This window comes from Alnus glutinosa, chromosome 4 (assembly GCF_958979055.1).
Source record: "Alnus glutinosa chromosome 4, dhAlnGlut1.1, whole genome shotgun sequence".
In the NCBI taxonomy this organism is placed as follows: domain Eukaryota; kingdom Viridiplantae; phylum Streptophyta; class Magnoliopsida; order Fagales; family Betulaceae; genus Alnus; species Alnus glutinosa.
Genome location: NC_084889.1, coordinates 6280047 through 6305249, shown reverse-complemented (window position 1 = coordinate 6305249; position 25203 = coordinate 6280047). Strand labels below are relative to the sequence as shown.

The 25203-nt window shown below is 35.2% G+C and overlaps 3 protein-coding genes across 7 annotated transcripts; 1 reads left to right on the top strand and 2 right to left on the bottom strand.

Moving 5' to 3' along the window:
* Window positions 1-882: 882 nt before the first annotated feature.
* On the top strand, window positions 883-9873 carry LOC133865889 (protein LIKE COV 2-like). Of its 4 annotated transcripts, none has more exons than XM_062302401.1 (8): window positions 883-1146; window positions 1336-1388; window positions 1516-1625; window positions 4560-4727; window positions 5658-5755; window positions 6794-6920; window positions 8297-8412; window positions 9535-9873. In XM_062302401.1, the coding sequence occupies exons 1-7, from the start codon at window positions 1039-1041 to the stop codon at window positions 8395-8397; spliced, it is 765 nt and encodes a 254-aa protein (XP_062158385.1). In that variant the 5' UTR covers window positions 883-1038; the 3' UTR covers window positions 8398-8412; window positions 9535-9873. The 4 variants fall into 4 exon arrangements, with proteins under 4 accessions (XP_062158385.1, XP_062158386.1, XP_062158384.1 ...); XM_062302400.1 differs by lacking the exon at window positions 9535-9873 and adding an exon at window positions 8549-8812 and having other exon boundaries at window positions 884-1146; XM_062302402.1 differs by lacking the exon at window positions 9535-9873 and having other exon boundaries at window positions 6797-6920; window positions 8297-8812.
* On the bottom strand, window positions 9393-12363 carry LOC133865888 (5-formyltetrahydrofolate cyclo-ligase-like protein COG0212). The gene is made up of 6 exons (XM_062302398.1): window positions 11831-12363; window positions 11655-11745; window positions 11064-11293; window positions 10396-10471; window positions 10172-10297; window positions 9393-9711 (listed from the first exon to the last, which is right to left on the bottom strand). The coding sequence occupies exons 1-6, from the start codon at window positions 12248-12250 to the stop codon at window positions 9563-9565; spliced, it is 1092 nt and encodes a 363-aa protein (XP_062158382.1). The 5' UTR covers window positions 12251-12363; the 3' UTR covers window positions 9393-9562.
* Window positions 12364-14094: 1731 nt separating this feature from the next.
* Window positions 14095-23631, bottom strand: LOC133865940 (polypyrimidine tract-binding protein homolog 3). Of its 2 annotated transcripts, none has more exons than XM_062302467.1 (15): window positions 23498-23631; window positions 22107-22174; window positions 19876-19947; window positions 19701-19777; window positions 19395-19476; window positions 18433-18556; window positions 18019-18083; window positions 17862-17911; window positions 17677-17718; window positions 17515-17566; window positions 17375-17429; window positions 17257-17270; window positions 16617-16724; window positions 16352-16495; window positions 14095-14898 (listed from the first exon to the last, which is right to left on the bottom strand). In XM_062302467.1, the coding sequence occupies exons 2-15, from the start codon at window positions 22161-22163 to the stop codon at window positions 14509-14511; spliced, it is 1332 nt and encodes a 443-aa protein (XP_062158451.1). In that variant the 5' UTR covers window positions 22164-22174; window positions 23498-23631; the 3' UTR covers window positions 14095-14508. The 2 variants fall into 2 exon arrangements, with proteins under 2 accessions (XP_062158451.1, XP_062158452.1); XM_062302468.1 differs by lacking the exon at window positions 23498-23631 and adding an exon at window positions 23280-23435.
* Between the last annotated feature and the right edge of the window lie 1572 nt (window positions 23632-25203).

Below are 25203 nucleotides of genomic sequence, written 5' to 3'. Positions count from 1 at the left end.
CTCATACCAAAATTCATGCAAAAACTATTTTTACTTTTACGTTACATTGCAACTAAAAACTGAAAAACTTCTTTCAAAAAACCATTACCAATTCAGCCCTATACATATATATATATATAAGTTGAATTAATCATCAAAAACAAGAATTGGGCCAAAATTTAGGATTCATTTGTGTTTGGCAAAACATTCTCTTTTTTTTTTTCTTGAATAATAATAAAAATTGATTGATGTGAAGTAAAGGTGCAAAAAATTTTTGAATATTTTTAACAAAAAAGTGAAAGAAAGCTATTTGATAAAGTGAAAAAAGAAGCTTTGATTTTTTTTTTTTTAAGAATTAATTGATGTGATATATAGGTGAAATGTTTGTGAGATAAAAGTGAATAAAATTGTTTAGTAATGTTAAGAAATGAGTTTATATATATATATATATATAGAGAGAGAGAGAGAGAGAGTTACTGTATGTGACTGTGTAGTTGTTGCATATATAGGCAGTTTTTGGGACTTGACTTAGAGCATCCTAAGAGTAATTATTATTTTAGCCCTTCAAAATATATATTTTTTTTATTTTAACTATCGATTTTTTAATACAAATTTCAACAAATTATTTATCATATTTTTTACTTTTTTAAAAATATTATTTTTTATCGTAAAAATTGAGGGAGAGGGAGTAAGAGAGGGGAAAAGAGGAAAAAGAAAAGAATTTATTTATATATATATATATATATATACTACAGTAAATTTTCATATAGTTAACTGTAGTAAAATGGATAAAGATGATCTATTTCGAAGGTATACGAGCCATACGAAGGTATCCTGGAGCAGGATTATCCTAATACGCGTCTATCACATAATTTTCTGTGCGGCCAAACAGAGGCAGTCTTGCACGTTCACTTCCTTTCCACCCAACGAACATCACCGCGTGCAAGTAACCAGGAGAAGACTCAGAAGAGGGAAAGAAGACTTGGTAGTTAATTACAAACTTTTACTCTCTCTCTCTCTCTCTCTCTGATTTCTTCAAGCGCAATCCAAAGCGAAAGAATGGCAGATAAACAAGAATCCACGTCGAGTCCACTGAATCAACTATCCGATCCGGACGACGACGTCGCAAAGTCTCCTCCAAACTCCCCCAATTCCTCCACTCGCAAGGTCAGTTACCCTTTGTAAATTAAGACCCGCCGTCACTTTAGCAAAAACTCCCCCAATTCGAATGGATCTTGTACGCACCTCTCAGCTATTTTTCAAAATTTGCTTACTCTATTCACTGTTCCATTCTGAGCTGGTAGTTATTTCTATTATAAAGCTTTTTAATTTATAGTATTATTCATATTTGGTCAGGCTTGCTATGCTGTTCTCCAGAGTTGGGTCTCAAAGAAGTTCATGACTGGATGGTAATAAGCGTAATAACCGAATGTTTTGTTTACTCTTTTATTTTTTTTTTGGTTCTAATATAGAAATATATACGTATGTTGGTATTCTATCTGAGCAAGATTTGGTGTTTGAATGGTGAAAATGTAGTGTGGTTCTGTTTCCTGTGGCGGTTACGTTCCTCATCACATGGTGGTTTATTCAGTTCTTTGATGGTTTCTTCAGTCCAGTATATGAGAGCCTTGGCATTGACATATTTGGTAAGAGTCTAAAGCCCCCAATTCTCAATTTTTGTTTCTTGATTTTTTAACTTGTTTTCTGTTTTTAGCTAGACATTTCTAGAGGAAACCAAAAAAAAAGGAACGAAGTTTTTGAGTGTGAAATAATAGAAAATGCTACAAGAAGTGTCCTTGCTGTGTTATTTTTTGGAGGTCTCTTAGAGCATTTCTAGTAGCCTCACCAAATTTTACTCACTAAAGTAGCTAAAAACCACTTTTCTCTATTCTGGTGAGCTACTTTTTTAAAAATTTTCCAGCAACCATTTTAACTATTCACTATCACTGTTCCATTTAAATAATACTTTTTTAGATTTCTTTATTCTTTCTCTATTTAATCTTTTTATACAACAAGGTACCATACATCTTCATCTTGAGATTAGATCATTGCTACGAAATTCACAGAAGTTTTCATTTGCTTCTCAACCAAATTCAAAAAAGAACGAAAGAAAAGATAAATTAAAGAACCACAAAGTTTATGTCAGGAACAAAGAAACATTCATGTCCATGAAATAAGGACATCATCGTGTGAGAGAGATGAAAGATGGGAGAAGAAAGGAAAAAAGTGTGCTGTGATCATGTGAGAGAGAAAGGAGAAACAAAATTTGTGAGAGAGTTGGTGAGTGAATATTACTCATCAAAACTAGTGAGTATTTTCACTCACCGAAACTTTTTGGTTAAAGTGGTGAGGCTGCTGGGAGTGGTTTTTTATAGTTTTCATCAAATTAGCTCACATTTTAGCTATTTTTGGGAGGCTACTAAGAATGCTCTTACTAGTTAAAGTTGATATTGAATTTTTGGCACGGGTAAAAAAAGGATGAAGAATGATTTATAGCGGGAAAAAAAAAGAAAGGGAAAAGAGCAAGGTTATATCGACAATATTAAACAACTCTGAAAGCCATATCTAATAATTGATAAACAAAGTGGGCCCGTCTAGTAAAATTTTCGAAAGTGTTTTCAGTTTTGTGTTTTGAATTATAACAAAGTGAAAATTGATAAGTATTGTCTATAAAACCACATTGAAAACTTGTTTCGATAATATAAAAGTGTTTTTGAAATGTAAAAAACTTAAAATTGTTTTGATTTAATTTTTCAAAACATTAAAAATAAAAAAGAAAGAAAGGACCTGCTGGAGGCTAGCCTCCTCGGGTGAGGTCGCCACCCCTTCACCAAGGGGCCCTTCCCCCCTCCAGTGTCTCCCTCCACAAGGGGCACGCAAGGGGGTGGGTCTCCACCTCCACACCCCCCCCCCCCCCCCCTTTTAGACTTCTTATGGAGCCGTTAGTGCGATATGCGATGTGGAATGTCACAATTACTCCTTCTTGGGACCCAGTGTTCCCGCTGGCGACCCTCATGAGATTACCTAATTTTTGGCGTCTCAGCGAATGCCCGTTGGCGACCTTCATGGGCTTGTGCACGCTCCCCCCATCTAAGGCTGAGCAATGGCTCTAATACCATTTGTAACGACCCACATCACCTGAGTATGAGAATTGAGATGTGCTTATATATATATTCGCATCATTCTTGACACAACACGTTTTAAAGCCGTAATAGCCATGAACGTATCAGAACTCACAGTTAAGCGTGCTTCTACGAGAGTAGCACTAAGATGGGTGACTTCCTGAAAAAATCTGGTTCAGGGGACTGGACAATATTGTGTTGTTGTGGGTAAGTCGTTACAGGGTGGAGACCCAATCCTTCCACACCTCCGCAAGAGGCGCAAGGGTTGAGTATTTTCCCTTCCTTCCCGCCCCCCCCTTCTTGAGATAAGCAAGGGGTACCCCCCCCCGCGGGCCCCCTGCCATGTCCACCTGCACAAGGGGGTGGAGCTTTGCCCTTTGTGGGGGTGAAAATCCACACCCTCACCACCCTCTGTGGGGGTGGACACCTCTCGTGAAGGGGCGGCCTCCACCCCGTGTAGGCTAACCTCCATTCTTTTGTAAGTCAATAGGCCAACCTCCATATCTGAAAAATGTATGTATTTTTATAACATTCTTATATGAAGGTGAGGGAAGTTTTCTAAAAAGTGTTTTGTGAAAAGCATATTATTTTTTGTATTGAAAAGAGTATTAGTGGTGGGGGCCAGATCTGAAAACTCGTTTAAATAGCATTGTTTAAAAAGAAAAGATGTAAGCCGGTGTGACATATAAATTGGTGTGAAGGGAAACTTTTTTTGCACTTTGTTCTGCAGTCATGATCTAAGTAATGTTAGTGTCATATGTTCAGTGAGCCAGTTAAAGATTTCATAACAAAGAGGTAGGTTATTGGATATGTTATTTCAAGTAATTGAATCTAGTTATGTGGCAGCGGCAACCCGTTTCATTTTTAGGCAGTTGAAATCATGACCTAATGAGTGAAAATTATATGTGCATTTATAAAATTTTCGCCTTCTTATTTGCTCTACATTGATAAGTGTGTGCTATTACTTGATAAGATATGGCACCTTTCATCAACGTCATAACTAGAACTTTGAATACATGGCGGACAGTTAAGTTCAAGTGTCAATTTTTGCTTCTTGGTGGACCTTTATTTCCAGTGCATCCACATTGTGGTTGTGGAAATCCTAAGTATTTTTCTAAGAAACCCCTAGAGGCCATCATAAGTAGTCGTGAGAGTTACTTTATTTTGCTCTTAATAAGTCAATGCCATTATGGAAATACATACGAGTTAATCTGTAATGTTCTGTGCTCTTCATCTGCTGGGAAGTTTTTATTTTCTTCTTAACTTGGGTGGTAGATATCAGGCCCTGTACTAGGAAAGAGTGCTTTAAATCCCATGATCCTGGTATGGGTCATTTCCTTTCTGCTTCTTTATGTTAGATAATATTCTCTGTTTCATTTACTAGATCGTGATTTGCTTGCTGTAAAATGTAACATCTTGACGTATGGCATCATCATTGAGTACTTCTTGTTCTTGCAGGCCTTGGATTTGTTACATCACTAATTTGCATATTCTTTGTCGGTATATTTGCTTCATCATGGATGGGTGCCACTGTTTTTCTGATTGGAGAATGGTTCATAAAACGAATGCCCTTTGTTAAGCACCTTTACTCAGCCTCCAAACAGATTAGTACTGCTATTTCTCCAGGTAATGCCTGTCATTGGTTTTAAGACCATTATTACCGAAGTTTAATTTATTCTTGGAATTTAGAGACTGTAGTCAATATTATCTCAGGGTAACAACAGCCATATATTGAATAACTTCCACATCCTGAATTGCTATCAAGGGAAGAATTGTTAAATATTACTTTCTTGAGATTGCAGACAAAATATACATTGGCTGTTATTTGCAATGTTTTGTTGTTTACTCCTGGCCAATTCCTGAATAAGGAATTCCAGAGGGGAAAAAAGGTTCTATTGCTTCTGATCGTGCCTTCATCTGTTATAGTGTAGTCTCAAAGATTGCTCAAAATCGAAGAGCTATATATTTTGGATATAGACAAGTATATCAAGAAACATTGTTGGATAGAACCTTTGGGGGGGAGTGTAAGTGTTGTGACTAAAGCCAGTAGTAGAATTATATTGACCCAGACCTTCACCTCTTGCTTGCTGTCAATGAGGAATTTCTGTCAAGAAATAAAGACCTTTTTGAGAAGTCCATTCGATATTAATGAAAGAATAGTGTTTGAAATTTTTATCTTGTTTAGATCAGCAATTACATTACCAGCGGAAGTATGTAGCTGGATTGGTTGTGTCTGTGCAGACTACATGGCCACAAAGTAAAAAAACTATGTCTATCTCAGTATCTCTTTGTATCACTGCCATAAGTGATTATCACTTTTATTTGTCATCACTTGTTTTCACTTGGCAGCAGAACATCTATTTTTCCATAGCTTTGCATATCCTTGTTAGTCTTCTTTTGTGGGCTTTATACTCGAACCTATTCCTGATTAGCATACTTGTTAATCTGAATACTGTCCTCAAACATGTGGTAGGGGAGGAGCCTAATATGGAATTGATTCAGTATTTACTTTGTAGTGTGCTGCTAGAATCAATGATATGTTTCTTTTTTTCACAGATCAAAATACCACAGCTTTTAAAGAGGTTGCAATCATCCGCCATCCACGTGTTGGTGAATATGCATTTGGTTTTATCACATCCTCTGTCATCCTTCAGGTAGAAATGGAGTGTCCAATCTAGTAGAAGCTCTTTAATGTGTTTGCTAGATAGCTTGAAGTTGTTATGAGAACCATCTTAGGAGGACTTTAAAATATCAAATGTAAGTCAGTTTTGATCTATGTTAACACATCCATCTTCTGCCTAACTGGCTGATTTTCTTTGTTCTCATTTAATAATGTACTAAAGAAACCTATTAGGGTTCCAGTGCTACATGCTTTAAGAAATAGTTTCAGTTGGATGCAATTGAAAATGTAGCTAGTGGAACTTCTATTGCCTGATCTCTCTTTGAATGCAGTCATTAGTTCTTTCTCTTCTTGTGGGGTGGGGGCACCTCCTCAAATGTAGAAAAAAATATGTACTTTGAAGTGTAAAAAGAAATCATTTGACAGTCGAGGTAGTAAATTCATTCAAATATGATTATTAAAAAGGTTATTGGTTGGGAAGTCTCCCCCCCGCCCCCCTTCCTCCTCCTTTTTCCTTTGATGAGGAAGTAATGAATATGGAAATGAAAGGTTTTTGAAATTTTCTTAATGACTGGTGATGACGTGCCAAGCAAAGGGTGGGGAAAAATGTAAAGAAGGAAAAACAGGGTAAAAGGATAAAAAAAATGAAAAGAAAAGAAAAGAAAGAAAAGGAAGAGTTGACAAGTTAACCATGAGTAGTATACTATCCATGAGAGTTTGAATCAATAATTTAACAATCTGGTGTCGATGGGTTGCCCACCTCTACAGTTCTAAACAGATTCTTTAATACCAAAGGAGGAACCCAAAGCCACTATTGTTGAACAACTTGGAGTCAGGCCTTCTAAGAAGTTGTTTCTTGTTTGAAATTTTCTTGAATGATTACAGTTTTGGAGAAGTTGCCATGTCTTGAAGGTTTCACGGAAATAATTGATAATTCATTGGCCGTAATTAAATTTGTGCCCATACCACTATTCAGACCTAGCCTGTTAATTGCAACAACCAAGTACTTTTGCATTCAATGGTCATGATTTAATTGTTCTTTTTGGATCTGATTTTTGATGGTTGGTTCTAGAAGGATGATGGAGATGTGGAGCTATGCAGTGTTTATGTCCCAACAAACCATCTATATATTGGTGATATTTTTCTGGTCAATTCTGAAGAGATCATTCGGCCAAATTTGTCTATTCGGGAAGGAATAGGTATGTTTTATCTTTCTGCACATTTACCATGCATTTTGATTTTGTATTCGTGTTAATAGCAATGATGTCCTTGTATATAATGTATTTTGCAAAATAAAAATTTGTGTTCTCGCTATTGTAAATGAGAACATGTCTCAAACTGATAACATGAGGAGTCTTTTGAGAGTCATTATATATTACAGAGATTACGCTTTTATGGCAAAATCCATTCTTCACACATGGAAGTTCAATAGAGATTATGCTTCTATCTTAAAATTCTTACATTCTTTATATTCTGTCAGCCTCTTGTCCTTATGACAAAATCCATTCTTTACAAATGGGTTTTGGGTTTTCCTAATGCTGCTATTTTGACATGGCATCTGATACCAAGGTCACATCGGAATTAATCCTACTATTTTCAACAGCACCATCAGAATTATGAACAAAGTGCTCATTGATCTTTAAAATTGCTTATGTGTTAATAGGCAGAATATTAGCTAATAGCAAATTGGATAGAGTACCTTGCTTCAATATTATCTAAAATGGTTTACATGCATGAACAAATGGTATTATTTATAGTTGCAATAGCAAAAGGAGATTCCCAAGTGGACTAATTATCTTGAGAAACAATATGAATTCACCTTTATATTATCTTCTTTGTCGAAAAATCATACTCTTTACCATGATGTTATTCTTGGTAAATATTGTTAACTCTATTAAAGTTCGACAGTCTGCAATGTTCTTAAAAAGGGTCTTGCTAGAAGATAAATTGTTTAAGGATGTTCTCTGTCACATTTGGATCTATTTGATGTAGTCTGCAATTCATAGAAAACCAACTGATTTAACGTGGATTCTTTTTACATTTTCAGATTTTTTTTTTTTGGCCCAGAAAAAAAAATTGTTTTTTTTTTTGTTGCCAAAATGTGGTGTTTGGTTGAAGAGACTACAGCGAGAGTAATTGCAAAACTATAGTAAAATATTTTCTAATTACAAGGATAAATACAAACCAAAATCCAGGAAAAAAAAAAAGTTATGGAATACAGGAATTTTGAGGGTTTAAGGAAATCTCTTGTGAAGATATGAATTGGCTTAGATAAACCAGTGTAGGTCCCCAGCACCTGCACTTGGCAGCCTGAAATTTTTAACATTACACCAGACAATAGCCTCTGGGGACAAATAGAGTAACTACTAAAAATGGCATTTAATTTCTCTGTGGTCTGAAATGGCTGAGTAGATTTCACACTGACCCCTCTATTTGATATCTGATTAGGTTGATAATGATGCATTATCATATCTTATGTCTATATCTTTTCAGTTGTGCTTATGACAAATTGTTTACATTAATAATAATTCATGATTCTGTGGCTTCATTGGTTTCTTTTTCCCCTATAATGCAGAGATCGTAATTTCGGTCGGAATGACAATGCCACAGGTGATTTCTTCTATAGAAAGGATTCCTCCTCTGGGTAGAGATAATCCTATGGACGCACTAATATAAAGGCATTAAGGACAGGTGATTCTCCAATTACCTTGTCTTTTGTTGGGTTTGGAGTACAAAGTAGTTGATGTGTTATCCTTGGTTTTGTTTGGTCATACATCAAAATATTCTCTTTTGGTAATGTGATGGTTAATGTGGATGTTTGTTCCAGGTTAACATGATAAGGGATTACTTACTTATAGAATAGAATAGAATACCTTAACGGAATACACCCACTCTTCCAAAGAAAACTCATGTTTGGTGATGGACTCATGGGATAGGGTCGTAGGCAATTTTGTGGTCATCTGGCGGCTCTGGCCACCGTCTGTATGTCGCACTCGCTCAATGTTGTATTTCTACCATCTGCTTGTGTAGAATGAAATGCTCAACTGTTCTTTTTTTCTTTTCTTTTTTGGGTATAAAAGCGGTTTAATTCTCCGTGTGTGTGGGTGGGTGAGTGAGCGGATGGGAATGTATCCATCGTATCCATGCTTGCACATGCATGTCTGCACAGTTATATTGTTATCAAATGTCTCAGGGCTGCTGCAACATTCTGACGTAATTGCACCATCCTAACATAATTTTTGGAAAGCTTCCTGTAAATTCGAAGGATTCCTGAACACCACACAACATAAACCCCCCCCCCCCCCCCCCCCCCCCCCCTCCAAATTTGAAGTATAGAGAGAGAGTAGCAGTGCATAGAAAGCTGACACCTAGCATTATCGAGCTTAATATAGGTCTTAATACATTTGAAAAGTGTTTTAAAAAGTACTTTGTGTTTTGATTTGTTTATTAATAGTTTTGAGAAAAATGTGTTTTTTGGTTTTGAAAACATTAGTGTTTTCAAAATCGTTACCAAACAAGCAGCTATCCGACCTCCCCAAAAAAACTTGATTAGGACAGTTGCCTAGATTTAATATGCAGTAATATCAAACTTTTTTTTTTCAGTTATTTATTCCTGATGAGTAACTAAAAGAACTAAAGCCCGTAATGGAAATACGACGAGCACTTCTCCATAGCCAAATTCTCTTCAGAGAAAAATAATATAAATCAATGTGTATATACAACTGAATTAGAATAACGGTGACTCATTCATCACATCTGAAATAGCACAAACATAAATTCACACTTCTCTGAGGTTAAGTTATGTTTTCTCAGCTTCTTTTTAAGTTCTTCCTATCCCAAGTTACGGCTTCCGTCGAGCTGTGGGGGGCAGTTTCTCAGACGGACCACAAGGAAGTTTCTCTCCAGTCTCTCGTTCAATTCTGCTCTTCAGCTCTCTGAGTACTCGAATTTGTCCCAGCTTCTCAGGTGACAACTTGTCCCAGTAAATCCCTACAGCCAAGAAAAGTAAAGTCTATGCAATTCCAGACTAGCTAGATTGTCACATCACAAGTGTTAAAATATCAATTAAATGATTAGATTTACCATATATTATCAGCTTAAACTTTTGAGATAAATGATGATTTAATATAGTATCATAGTAGAGGTTCCTAATTCTATAATTTACCTTCCATTTCAATTAAATATTCCACGTGATGGGGAATGTTAAAATATTAATTAAATGATTAAATTTCACCTCTTTCTATCAGCTTAAGCTTTTGGGATAAGTGATGACTTAACGACGTGCCAAGTGGATTTTTCTAAGAGCATAGAAAAGGTTGTATCATTTCAAGATATATCATTTTTCTAAGCTTTTGGGATAAGTGGTTATTTTGAGAAGTGTGATCAACCCAGTACTCAGAAGAAATTGTGACGGTAAAATGATATGAATAATTGCAGAGTTTTCACCGACCTTGAGGCTTTGGAATGGATGTGCTGGTATAAATAAGCTGGGTGGGAGTGCATATGATGTCCACTGGGACGTCATGGATTAACAGTTTCTCAACTGGAATATCATCTACCAACTGACAATCATGCACTGCAAATATATATGAGTAGAATATCAAAACCCGTGGTTTAAGGTTTTTGATGAAGAGGTCAGGGTGGGAGCAATTGAGCAAGAGAAACCACACCTACCAGATGTCACAACTAGCGTTGAGTCATCAATGGCTCCCATGTATCGCAGCATCCCATACTCAAGTTCTGCAAATCCCTACACATTTACATTACACATATCCTGAGCGCGTTTGGCAACACTTTTTATGACAAAAATAAAAGCATTAATGAGCAACTCAACGCACAAAACGCTTAAAACTGCTTTCGTCTTTATATTACGTCACAACTAAAAAGTAAAAAACACCCTCTAAAATGTTTTACCAAACGAGCCCGAGATTATGCAATGCAGTTACATTTTCAGTGTAAGCAAGTCAAACTTGCAATATCAAAGTATGTCGCCTGTAGGCTTTGTTGACTATGAGGGGGTGACGAAGGCGTATGAGGTGAAAGAGTGTAACGGGTCTAATAGGAAGGATTTTGGGACTAGAGTACTTTAATTAAGTTATCGTTATTGATAGCATTATAATTAAGATTAAGATTTAAATATTATAGCCAAATGCTAATAAGAGAATCAAAGAGTTAAGTTACCAAACGATTTCGTTTGTCTATCGGGAGGTTTTGGGTTCCTTAAACTACCTTAAATTAAGGAGGCTTAAGATTCCTTAAATTATCCTATCAAATCTATCTTTCTTGTTAATTTTTCATCCCAAATAGCAGCAAGTAACAAAGAGTAGTTTGTTTAAAATTACCTCACCCTTGCCAAGTCGAGCGCCTGTGGTTGGGTCAACAGCAACTGAGCCGATGATGATTAGATCCACCTTTATCTTTTCATCTAGCCCAATGGGCCGGCCATACTTGGCAACCCCGACAGAGGTGCAGGCCTCATTGATTGTACTAGGAGTTGGTAACATATGGGATTCAACGACAGAGAAAAACCCTGTCCTCAACCGGGGCTGAGGTGTTAACAACTGTCTCCCACCTGCACACCATAAGCTTTTTTTACTGAGTTATTTTTTAGATACATCACAGGTAAAGAGGTTATTTTTAAAAATTAAATTATAATTTTTTCAAACGTTTAAATACATTTTTAAAAATTTTGTTTTTAAATTGTACATTTTAAAATTATTATTTTTAAATATTACATTTTCAAATTGCAAATCCAAATTTTTAGAGTTATAAGAAAAATATTAAGATTAGATTTAAAATAAAGAAATAAATTGGTTTTTAGGTATTGTAATAACTCTCAAAAGTATTATTTTACCATTAAAATCAACGGCTGCTATTGGCTTACATTACAATCAATCTAAATTTTGTATCAAAAGAGAAAAAGAATAACTAACCAGAAAGTGTGAGAAACCTGACTTGTTTCTGGGGCGAATCCGGGTTAACCTTAACACACTTGGCGACCCGGAACTCTTCCAACCCACCCAACTGCAATGACCGACAGGCGACAACAAAGTAGAAAATGATAACAAAATTATAAATTAAAAAATGTAGAAAAAATAATTATAATTACTTTTTGGGCAGCCGTTGCAGCGCCCACGAAATTGGGGATACGGTGGTGAACGGGTCGGGGATTCTGTGCAATATTTCGGGCCTCCATCAAATCCCAAATCCTCTTTCGGATCACCCATTTCCAAGCTTTCGGGTCGTCTTCATTCTCGCTAGTACTACTAGTCTCTCTCTTCGAAGCCTCGGCCATGGCTTCCCGAGCCTTGGCGTCGAGTCTGAGCCTCTCGGCCTCGAAAGCGGCGTCGTCGAAAGCGGCGTCGTTTCGGGAGCTTCCCGTTCCCAGCCTGAAACTGATTAGCCTCTGAGAGTTCCTTGAGGCAGGGAAATTAGGGAATGAAGGGAGAGAATGGGATTTACGGGATTTGTTCAAAACGGTGTGTTTCAGCGTAAACGGGGCTGATAATCGGATCAGATTCGAATCCATTTGTCTACGACAAAATTCGGATGGAAGTGTTGCTTTGCTGGTGTCATGTCATATTTGATATTCCTGTTTGTGTGTTTGTGAAAATGATGGGGATAAGATGATTGGAATTGGACGGCTTAGATTTGCGTCTACACTAGAATTGTAATAAGTTTCATAGGTTGTACAACTATGAACTATGGAAACATGCCGGAGCTGGACACAGTGGACAGATTCATAGCATGTTTCAATTTTCACTCCTTAACCAGAGATCACGCATACGAGTAATGTTACGTATCAAATTGTCTTTCTTTTGTTTTTAAAATTGTCTTTGCTCTTAAAATTATCGTTGGATCAAAATTTAATAATGATATATCATAAATTTAATGGTGATTTTAAGAGCCACATCAATTTTAAGGGGACACAAGGATGATATGTAACATTACTCCACACTAGCAGTAAGGTTGAGGTCAGACCGAACAAAGCGGACAAAGGATCTACTCCGTTTCTCTTGAAATGGGGCATAGTTATTTTTTGCTCAAAATTTATTGAGAAATGTTTTTTTTTTCATTTCACTTGAAATGAGTGTAATTATAACTTTCTTGCGTCTAATAGTGTAATTAATGTCACAGTATTTAAATTTTCAGAATCGTGACATTATTTACACCGATGGATGCAACAATATTAAATTCTAACCACAAAATAGTTCCTCTTTATTTTACTTAAAATTGAGAAAATTCTATTCCAAACCAAGCTCTAGCGGACCTTACCCTCACTAGCGAATCTAACTAGTACTACGCATTATGGGAACAACTAATAACACATATTTAACATGTTGGGTCGGGCCAGGCGTTTTTGTTTTGTAGTAATACTAAAAATTATATTTTCATCACACAACTATCATACTATTAGGGGTGGGCAAATTATCCGACTACCACCTATTGACTGCTTACTGAACCAAACCGTCATCGACCGCCTACCAACTAATTTTAGTTCAGTAGTCCGTATGAAATTTTGTTCCGAAAGTTGATTCGGTTAAAATTTTAACTGACTTACTGATTAACTGAACCAAACTGCCTTTTAACCGACTGATTAATCGAACCGACATAAACAAAATGACGTCATTTTAGTAAGAACGAAACTTTTGATCCTTTTTTTTTTGTTCCTCTAAAAAAATCAAAACGACGTCATTTTATTACCCATGTTAACCGACTTAACCAACTGCCATTTAACTAACTACCTACCGGCCAATTTAACCAATATTTTCAAAAATATAATTTGTCGAAATAAAGTCAGTGAATTAACCTACTTAACCAACAATCGGTTAATGCTGACGTTCCAATGGTTTATTGAGACTGTCATATCAACATTATAAGATAGTTCTTCAAAAAAATATAATTTCTAACATTACTCTAAAGGAAATGAGGATTGATTATATATATGCCAAGTCCGTCTGATAATTAAATCGTTGACAGCATCCAAGCATCCATTCAATTTTTTTATTTCTTTTTTCACTAAGTTTCAAGAAAGGAGCGTATAAGACTATCTTACCAAGTAATGTTAGAAACTAAGTTTTGATCAAAAATTATCTCACAATGCTTACATGACAATCCAACCAACCCTTAAATCAATCTTTGTTTAAAAAAAAAAAAAAATCCAAATGTTAATTTGAATTGCCACATGAGAGAGAGAGAGAGAAGAGAGGAGGAGGGGACAAAGGAGGAGGAGAAGGTGGAGGAGAATAAAAAGAAAAACCATACACCTACTAGGAGAGAAGGGATGAACATTTATCAATCTTTCAGAGAGGCGTGGGAAGAAAGGAGGGACAAGGAAAGAAGAAGAAGAAGAAGAAGAAGAAGAAGAAGGGGAACACTTCAATATGTTTCTCATCACTCGATTGACAAGAAAAAATTGGGGCATTGATTAAGATACAACAAGCACGACCCGATTAGCCTGAATTACAAGACATGTACAAAGATACATAGATCCCTCTACCTGAAAAGGTTATATTCTTCCCTCTTTCTTCCTACCCTTCAAAACTGTGCTCATCAGCAACCAGAAAATCTAACCACTATTGAAGGAACCTAAACAATGATTGGTAGAAGCACTAGAGATGAGAAACAAAGAAAATTAAATAAATCCAAACAGTAGATCCCACCAGTACAAAAGTAATCAAGAAGAGTGTAGAGGACCATCAGCAGCGCATATAAATCGCCCAATTATAAATCCCCCTATCATGCTTAAGAATCCTTACCCAGGTTATCCTTCTACTACAAGGCCTCTTATATAGCCTGCAACTGGGAAAAGGAAATCCGGATTATTGACCCAGTAAGTGAGGTAGCATGCTTGCACACAAGGGCTTCTGTAGCTTGCTCCTCAGTTTCAAACAGGACCAGTGCCTGCTTCTTCCCGTTCATCTCAAAAAGCTTAGTGTTCACAATGGTGCCATGTTCTTCCAAGTGGCTCACAATCTCCTCTTCAGTGACATCCTGGGGGAGAGTGGACAGGTGGATCATTTTTGTTGGAGAGCAGCAGTAACGGTAATTCTTAGCAGCGTTACGGTTGAAGCGGTTGAGATTTGAGTTTATGTACTCATGAGTTTCAGCACCTTGGGTTATGTTTGGATGCTTTGAAAAGTTGACCTCCAACCGCTTCCCAAATAGCATTGCTCCCTATATCTCAAATTTGAAATGGTATTAGTGTCCAGCTAAAAGAAAAGCTGCTTCTTGGAACAAAAGTAAAAGTAATATGAATAGCCCAATAATTAAGCTGAACAGAACTTCTAAATTAACTTATATCCAATGGTTTCAAGATATTCCTTCAACCAATAATGATATTATTAGAATAATATGGCCCATGATTTAACAATAGAAAGGGAAAATAAGGAGCAAAATTACTTTAGACCTGACAACCAAAAAGTACGATGAGTAGCTCAAACCATAGAACATGGATATTTTACAAATTATGCTGATTTTTCATGAACATATCCTGTTAACTGCAAAAGAAAGGTAACTGCCTTTTACACAAATATTTGTAAACGCTTAAAGAGAGAAAGAGAGAAGCCAGAGAAGAGAAAGAGGGAGAAGGGAGAGAAAGAGAGAAGAAGCTATGTGGAGAAAGAGAGAGGAGAGGGGGGAAAAGGAGAGGAAAAATCAATTCTTCATTTTTTTTATTCAATCAAGTTTGCCTTCATTAGAGTACAGATGACACTTAAATAAACTCACTGACTAAACCCTAACCCTAATCTAGGGCAAAACCAATTTATTGAATTACCAAAAACAATCTAGGGTAACGCCCATTTATTTAACCTACCCAAAATAATTTGGGGCAACACCCATTTATTGAATTACCAAAAATACCCTTGACTTTTGAAAATTAAATAAAACATAAACTAAATATTAATACCCAATCAACTAATAAGACCTATATAAATTAAAATAAAATTCGTGTCTCGTCCTTTTGCATCTGATTCCAATGTTTCTTTCAAAACAAATTTAGTCAATACGTGCCAACAGGCAAGCTTAATGATAGTAACACGGAAATTTTTGCTCTTCATGTTTGTCACAGCCCATGAGCCAATGTGCCTCGTTACCAAGCATAATAAACCAACCATCCATTTATACAAAATTTCAAGTGGGGAAAGTTTTCAACTTAGACTCAGAAGGCAATGGCTTTCTGCAGTCATAATTGACATTGCTTTAGCAAATATGGACACCATATAATTGAAACACAAACAACCCCCTGTATTCTAACTAAATTTTTATTCCAGAATTTGGAGAACCCATTAATTAATGTAAACGAGGAAATTTTCTGACAAAGCACCGTAATTAACACGTTTTATCAGTAAAAAGTGAAAAAGATAAAAAGGAAAGAGTAATCCCATATCCTATAAAATTCCACTTGAACATTTTATGATTTAGACCATTATAAAGATAGAGCTACAACAAACAGTATTCTAAATTTTTTTTTTTTTTTTCTGTACATAGCTTGATTCCCTTGTCAGAAGTAATAAATTCACATGCCATTATATTTCAATGACAAATAGATAATTAAATCTGCATAACCACACAGATTAATGAAATAAATTTTAAGATACATATTGTCAGAAGTTTATATAAACCAAACCTTCAAAAAGTGTACTGCCAGTTCAGCCTGGAAACCATCACCCATCTGAATGAGTGCATGATCTGGTTTATTGCGGAGAAGTTTAATTCTAACAATGTTTCCGTATATGGAGAAGAGGTTGAAGAGCTTATCCTCATCTATTCTCTGAAACAAAGGATTGTACATGGAGAAAGAAGTTGAGCGACAACTTTAAATTATAAGAATAAGAAAAAGATTTTTTTTTTTTTTTTTTTATGAATTAAGAATAAGAAAAAGAATTGCTTACATCGGGATTCAGATTGGAGACAAGGACTGTACACCGGTCATTTGTCCCGCTTATTCCAGGAGGCAAACCTCCTCCAAAGGCAGCCGCAATGGCTGCTGCATTGGCCATCTAGATTTGACAAAGAAACAAAAATGTCCAATCATGTGCATGTTTGGGGCCAAATTAGCACAAATGCTAAAATAATTAACTACTAGTCTACAATGTACACTAAAGATTGGGGGGGGGGGGGGGGGGGGGGTAACGTAAATAGCGAAACAAAGAATCCAACCCCCCCCCCCCCACACACACACACACACACACAAAAAGATTAAATAAAAAGGAAAAGACCTCCCCAACCGCCAGGATTATAGTAGAGTTTATGGTAAGTCTATAAGAATGAACAGTTTTAATGAGAAGACAAGTTGGAATTCTTAGGCAATCATAGTACATTTATAACACATTCACATTCAAACAATGACTAAATAGACAAGGGCTCAGGAAAAAGAAAAAAAAAAAGGAAAAAAGAGTAGACAGACATGTAGAATAGTCAGCCTGCATAAACCACACAACCACCACAAAGATATAAAGGGAGACATCCTCCAACTCGGATAATTATCTCATATCTCATACAAGACTTCATCATGGCCTGCTCAATACCCACCTGTGGAAACCCAACTGGAAGACCCACAAAAAAAAAAAAACACCCATCAGTAAATGATTGAAGAGCACATAAACACAATTAACATATTAAAACAATTTGGAGCTGCCAAATTACGCACCTGCCCGTCCAGTAGCTTGAAGGGCATACATGCCTCCGGTATCACCATACCCCGGCTGTCAAAATAAAGAGTGACTTAAATCAAAAGGCAAAGGAAACAAATTATATATAACATAAACATCAGTGGACAAGTGAACATACTTGTGAGGGTCTGCCTTTCTGTTCTGTGGGCAGATTTGGGTTCGTGAAATCCCTATGCAATGATGGAAATAAATTAAAAAGTAAATCCAACAGCAATTGAAGAGTTAATGTCAAAAATTTGAAAGAGTGACTGAAGTAAGAGTCCATATGCTACCAGCCCACCTTGAACGCTCATTATTGTAGTTTACTTGTAACTCATCAAGGCTGGATTATGAAAAAAGAAAAATAAATTAATCTCCCGAACGGATGAAGGAGGAAAAACAACATACACCCAAAGATACACAAGGGGACACTGCACCCAAATACATATAAGATACAATTAAATTGCTAAAATGTTTAAAACCTACTTTGAGAACTGAATGTCCAGCTGACAGCAACCATCATAAATATTACGTCCCTATAACATAACATCAACAAGAGATAAACCTTTTTGAAATCCAATCAGGATTAAGACATCAAGAAAGCATTTAGTTCAAAGTAGCAAAATAGGGGACTAAATGCTACCTGAAGTGTAGTTCTAGCGGCAACAGCACTTTGACGTGATTGGAACTGAATGAGGGCTTGAAAACCTACATAGTTTGCACACACAAGATGAAAACACTATAAGAAACAAAATAAGATATTCAAAAATACTTCTATTACAGTGACTACCCAATTCTAAATTACAAGGCATACGAATATGCACACAAAAAGCAAACCCAGTATATTATGAAATATTAAAACTACAAGCATTTCTCATCTAAAAAGCAATTTATAGGGAATTCTACTGCCAATCATGAGAAATTAATTGAAATGTATCTTCTCCACAAAACAACATTGACATTTGACCCATCCAGCAAATGTTCAATGGTTGAAGTACGACAAATTTAATATAAACAGAGACAGAGAGAAAAAGACAGAAAACTTGAAGGAGCTGACCAGCTGACTTCTGAAATGTGACCATCTTCTCCACAAATCCATGAGGAGAAAACACTTGATGCAGCACGTCCACTGTTATTGGATATAGCATGTGATGAATTGTAACTAGGAGAATTCGATTTGGCTGAGCATCCAGATATTGCCCGAACATCATAGAGACAGAAGAGAGAAAAGAGAATAAATAGAGGAATATAGATAGAGAAAAAGATCCTGAGAAAATGATAATCTATGACATAAAGGTCATTCAAAAAATGAAGATGAAAAGAAAAACTAAACAAGAGAAAGTAAAAGGTGAGATATAGAAAGAAAAAAAAGGGAAAGAAATAAATTAATTGGTCATTTGATTCAAGCCGTACAATTATCCTAACCAGAAAGGATAATTTTCCTCTTTCTGAGACAAACCCACAGAGAGATCTCACAGAATGGAAACCAATTATGGAAACCCATGTAGCTTATAGAGTGTGCAATACTATCACTAGGTATCTATTCTATATTAAAATCTCCTAAATTACAGACAACAAACAAAAAGCCAAGAAAATGATATTTGAATGACATTCTATCTATGTGCAAAGTTCAATGAGAAGCACAGCAGTAACTATTTTTCTTTTTATCAGTAAAGAATAATTATATTAGAATTGAAGAAGCATAGCAGTAACTGTGTGTGCAAAGCAGATGAATAACATTTTCTTACATAAAAGGTATCACAGCAAGAGTGATTGATTAAGCAAATGCTGCAAATATATAATGCAGTCAACAGAAAAGAAAAAATTATCCTCACTATCATGGTGCTATCAGCAGGCAACCAATTTTTCTTAAAAGTAAAATTTATTTTTATTATTTATGCGGGGAATAATAAAAAGTTATTCTGGCCAAAAAAAGTTTCTTTAGTCATTGCTTTCTCCCATTGACATCTACAAGGTAAATGAATTATATTCCCAAATATCAATTGAGAATGTACCAACCTCATCTCCTCGTCCTTGGGTATTTTGATCCATTGTTGTCAGTTCCTGATGTGATGAGAATTGGATATAAACATTCCTCCCCCTGGGACAAAACAAAAAGAGATACAAATCATATATGACATATAGACTAACTTGGGAACAAATTGTGTATGGATAGCTCAAATTGTGTATGGATAGCTCCGCAGATTAAGGCGATATTAACAAAAAAAAAAAAAAATGTCTTCTCTTCTCACAAGGGTTTGTTAACACACACACACACACCAAAAAATAAATAAATAAATAAAAATAAAAATAAAACGTTTATACCTAATGCTCGGCTGTACGCTTGCATAAAATTGCAGAGCATTGACTGCTGAAGGAATATCTTGCATTTGGATAAGAGCCTGCAGGCATGGCAGACAACAAAATGTATCAGATCTAAGGTTTGGCTTAAGTTTTAAACATAAACAGCTGCTTCTACTGTAGTGGCTAAAGTCACAACCTGATTTTTTGCCCGAAGCATCACAAGCTTAGTTATGGCTCCAAATGGCTGGAATAGCTGAAGCAAATCATTCTGGTGTGAACAACATAAGATGTGTCAAAAGATGTATAAAATAGAAATAGGAGAGAACATCAAAATCAACGTAATATAAAATTGGCAAAAAGTATGACATGTAATATGCTATAAACTTCTATTTATTTGAAGAAGAAAAAAACACTATCTTCCATAGGTCATACTAAAAAAATGACAAAGACTATCCCGTTGATTAACTGTGCTTGGCATTTGATTCTGAATTCAAATTTAAATTAATGGGCCCCTCCAAACTAAAACAATTTCCCACTCTCTCTGCTTTAGTTCCAATAAAACCTGCAAAGTGATGCTGCCATAATTAGGAAATGCATCTTGTCAACCCAAATGAAATGAGAAATTATGACCTATATTAACTATAGCAGAATCAAATTTATATTTTAGAGTGATCTTCAATACGAGATGTTTGAATTGACTCATTCACAACTTTATACTATTTACTCCCAATCCAAATTGTGAGAGCACACGTATATGTAATAAAAATAATGCATTTAGAATGCAGGAAGCTTAAAGAGACAATTCAATAGGGCAACCGTTCAAAAAAAGGTAGATTTTGTATTATCTCAGACTAATGATGTAATGATGTTCAGAATACAAGCAATAACTATTATAAATACAATTTCTCCTTTCAGTTTCATGTCCTCCATTTCAATGAATTCTTCTTGGCTTGTTATTTTTTCTAAGCACACAAAAGATATGATCAACATATGTTGAATAAACCAGAATAGCAGATAAGTAAAAATACTTGTAAAATTCTCAGTTAACAAGCATATCATATTTACCTAATGATACACAATTTCCTTCACTAATTTTCAACTTGATAGATGACGAAATTCTTTTATGTCGTCTTTCATCAGACAGAATTTTTTTTTTTTTGATAAGAGCAAATTTATTAAAAAAACAGAGTAAGGCACCCCTAGTACACACGGAGTATGCAAGAAACAACAGTCTCACCACCGACCCTACAAAAACAGCCCACAAAACAAATCAACCCTAAGCTCCTAAAGCACACACCCCTCAATCTTATCCCACCTCCTATGTTCCTCATCAAGGGCAGATAGGAAAGCCACAGTTTTATCCTCTTCTCCCTTGTCCCCGGACCCTATCAAAGACCAAAACAAGGACCACTCCAAGTAAGGCCCCAGCTTCATTAATTTTTTATTTCTTTCTATTTCTTCAAAATAAATGCAATCAATTTTTTTTTCCACCTGTAGTCTTTTTCTTTAATCTTAATACCAAAAGAGGAGAGAGACTGTAATTCCTTGCATTTTCTCCTAGGGCTCTGAACCAGCACCATTGCTGCCCACTTAACCCAATTCATGCTAGGCTGAGCATTATTTGTGCTCGGGCCAAGTTGATTTTGAACAAAGTTTTTTTTTTTTGATGAATAATAATAAGTTTTATTGAAGAAAGAGGAAAATCCCCGTACACGAAGAGTATACAAGAAAACAAGAACACCAAAGAACTAGCTGCTACACAATGAGCACCAAGAACTAGGTGTTGTTACAATCTAGAAAACAAATCAGATCTACCAAATTCCCTGAAGAGAAGGTAGGAACATGAGAAAGGACCCAATCCAGGAGAGATCTCAGGAAGGAGGATTTAAGAAGTAGTACGTAGGACTCACTATCCTCAAATATTTGACGGTTTCTTTCTCTCCAAATATTCCACATTAAGAGGGCTGGAATAACTTTCCAGATCACCAACACTAAGCTCAGACCAAAGTGCAATCAAAGTACACAATAATACTCGCACATTTTTACAAGTAATGGTATGTTTCAATTGTAGATCTAAATATTGGCATACAGCAATGGTTTGCATCAACAAACAATTGAAAGCTATTGTACAAATTTGCAGCTCAGATAAATTGACTTCATTTTCCTTTTTTTCTTTTGGCACAGAATCTATGTCCCATAAATACAGGGAACTTATTATAGACTCACTCAAGATAATTACCATCCGTAAGTATAAGAAGCATATAGACACCTCAAACGTCTGGGGCACTTTTGAAATCAATTTTGCATTTTCAGGAACCATCGAACCATAGCTTTTCATATACATAATAAACATTTGGAGAATATGAATTTGGACAGTCAACTTAAAAGAAAAATGAACAGAAACCAAAATAGAGTGAAAGAGTATACTTCAGATATTTCATGCCCCACATTGCGAACGTGAATAACCTTAGAAGGTTCTGTCATTGTGAACCAACCTGTAACAAAACCCACAATCACTTCAGCGTTGCTTTGAATTTAGTGGCTGATGGAACCCCATAACTAATAACAGAAATATATTGATAATACTAATTCCTTTCGGGTAGGAGAGACAACAATAAATCCTTTCAGGTATGAGACCACAAGTGAAACCAATTAGGGTTGGAAACAAACCATAGTAATTCTTAATAATTTTCTAATAATCCGTTGTTACATTGGTCCCTAATTTATACTACTGCTTGACTACTAAAGCAATCTGTAAAGGAATTACTAACACGATAAGTAAAGGAAACACTACTAGACTTAGACTATGAAAGCAACATATAAAGCAAAGACTGCTACAACTAGACTTATGACTACTACGTATAAGCTAAAGTTTAAAGAAGATAACTATTTAGATAAATAAGACTTCCACTCTGCTAGGACTTCTACTGCACTGTGGTCCTCTTCTACTTCAGCATCTTGGCTTCTCATATGGACCAAGACTCACATTCCTTGATTGCTTGGACCTATGGTCAAACGTGGAGTGGCGTGGAGCTCTATCAGTGGCAATATCACACCCAACATTTTTCTATTTCAAAATGCAAACAAATAGAATTATCTCTTCTGCTGGTATGCATGCCAATGCAATTTGTGAAGTTCAAATAATAGCACAAAGTGCAAAGCACACTCGACCCAGTATTCACGTGCCTTCAGAAATCCAAACACAACCACTTTAACATTTCTCTGAATTTGTAGCAATATCACACCAAACATTTTTTCTATTCAAAATGAAAACAAGTAGAATTATTTCATCAGCTGGTATGCATACCAGTGCACTTTGTGAAGTTCAAACAATAGCACACAGTGCAAAGCATACTCAACCAAGTATTCAAGTGCCTTCAGAAATCCAAAACGCTTGGAATTAAGATTGAAATGAATCTAGAATCAATGCATAAATCAAGGAAAACTCCAATAGTGTATCTAGCATTAAATTGAAGCCCTAAATCAAAATAACATAAGAGATAATAATTCATTAAAAAAAAAATCAAAGGAAAATTGCTTTATACAAGAATGAAAAGATGAGAAGCTAAAAAACCAAAGAGAGTGTCTGCAGGTCAAAACCCTAGAGTTCTTCTGGCGGAAAAGAAAATCGCAGGAAGAAGGACAAAACTTTGAATCTCACAAGCCAAATCAAGCACAACCAGTTAGAAATTCCAAATTCGAAGTTCTCAGCTTTTCTATATTTTCCCGGAGCGATTTCTCGGCAAAGTAACAGAACGTACATTCGAGATAAAATAAATTTAAAAACAAAAGACAAAAATCGAAGAGAGAAGGCTTGCCTGAGAGAGAGAGAAAGAGAGAGAGAGAGAGCGGGGAGTGAGAGAAACTGGACGAGGGATTACGAGAGATGCAAGGATCCAGTGCTTCGCGTGTTGTACTGCTTGTCTGCTCCTGTTTGCCCTATTATGCTGGGCCTCGACAAATAAAATATTAAACACAAGCTCACCTTTTGTAGCTGACTCCTTTACTACCATTTCTCCAAAAATAATAATAATAATAAATAGAAGAAAAGAGAAAGTAAGAAATGTTCGGATAACTCATGTTTTTTTTATTATATTTTATTATTTTTAAAAAATATGTTTAGGTGGATTTTTTAAATTTAAATTCTACTCAAATTTTATCTAATTATTTTTAATTTTATCTTACATTTTTTAAATAATCCAAACATGATTTCAAAAAACAAATTTTATCGGTATTTATAATTTTAAAAATAGTAAATAATAGTATAATACAATAAAAAAAATGCAATTTTGAATATAGTAACCAATTAAATTTTTCATTTCTATAATTTGGTTTTTTTTCTCACATTTTACCTAAAAATTACTCCATGTTGTCTAAAGAATTAGATGGATGATTTCAAGGGAAAAATAAATATTACTACCCTTAGTTTATCTTTATTTTAAAACCACTCCTCAGTTTTCAATTTTTTTCATTAAGCATCTTGGAATTTTTACTTTTTCCAATCCAATCCTCATAAAAGATTTTCGGTTAATTTTATAATAGAATTCATGTGAAATCTCAATATATCCCTAAAAATTACTCCATGTTGTCTAAAGAATTAGATGGATGATTTCAAGGTGGGAGGATGGTTGACCCTCACATGCTTTCTTTTTTTGAAAAAAAAGGCATACGTGGGTCAAGTGTCGTATTTTTCTATATATTTTAACATCAAATGTCAATGGAGGGTGTCAATTGCAAGGAAAAAATAGTTAGAGGGGATCAAATATCATTAATAGTAGTTTTAAGATAAGTGGGAATAAGGTGTCAATTCGACGAAATAGTGTATTTTTCCTCAATAATATTAATTAATGAATAGATTTAGTAAAATAGATGTGAGTAAGGCTCTATTTATTTTGACTTAAAGAAAAATTTTGTTTTTTTTTTTTTTTGAAAAATATAAAAATAATTATTTGACAATTTTTTTGGCATTTAGGTAGTAAGGAAAAACGAGTAACAGTGAACAACGGTCGACAACTTTCAACGAACTCTAGTGTGCAACACGTCACCTTCCAACGATGGGCCAGTGAATTCTGACAATTTGAGAATAATAAGCTTAAACTTTAAAAAAAATAGTTTAAGTTTTTTAAAAAGATAAACCATTTTTAGGAAATTAAAAAAAGTTTTCCTAATCAACCGAAAAACATTCTCAATTTGACCACAATTTTTTGTGGTACCAAACATTGAAAAAAGGAAGAAGAAAAAAAAATAAAAAAAAAATACTTTCATCAAACATTTTACATGGAAAACAAGTGGATCATAAAATAATCATGGGATTTAAACCCATTTTCGCCAAGATGGATAGGGTCTTATCTAATTAAAAATATGGATTTTTGGTCATTTAGACTTCACAAGGATTGTTCTTAAACTCGATGCATAATCTGAACATTTTTTAAAAAAATAATGTTATATATTACACCAATATTTTACAAGTATTTAACTATCTTATCTAATTAAAAATACAGATTTTTGGTCATTCCGACTTCAC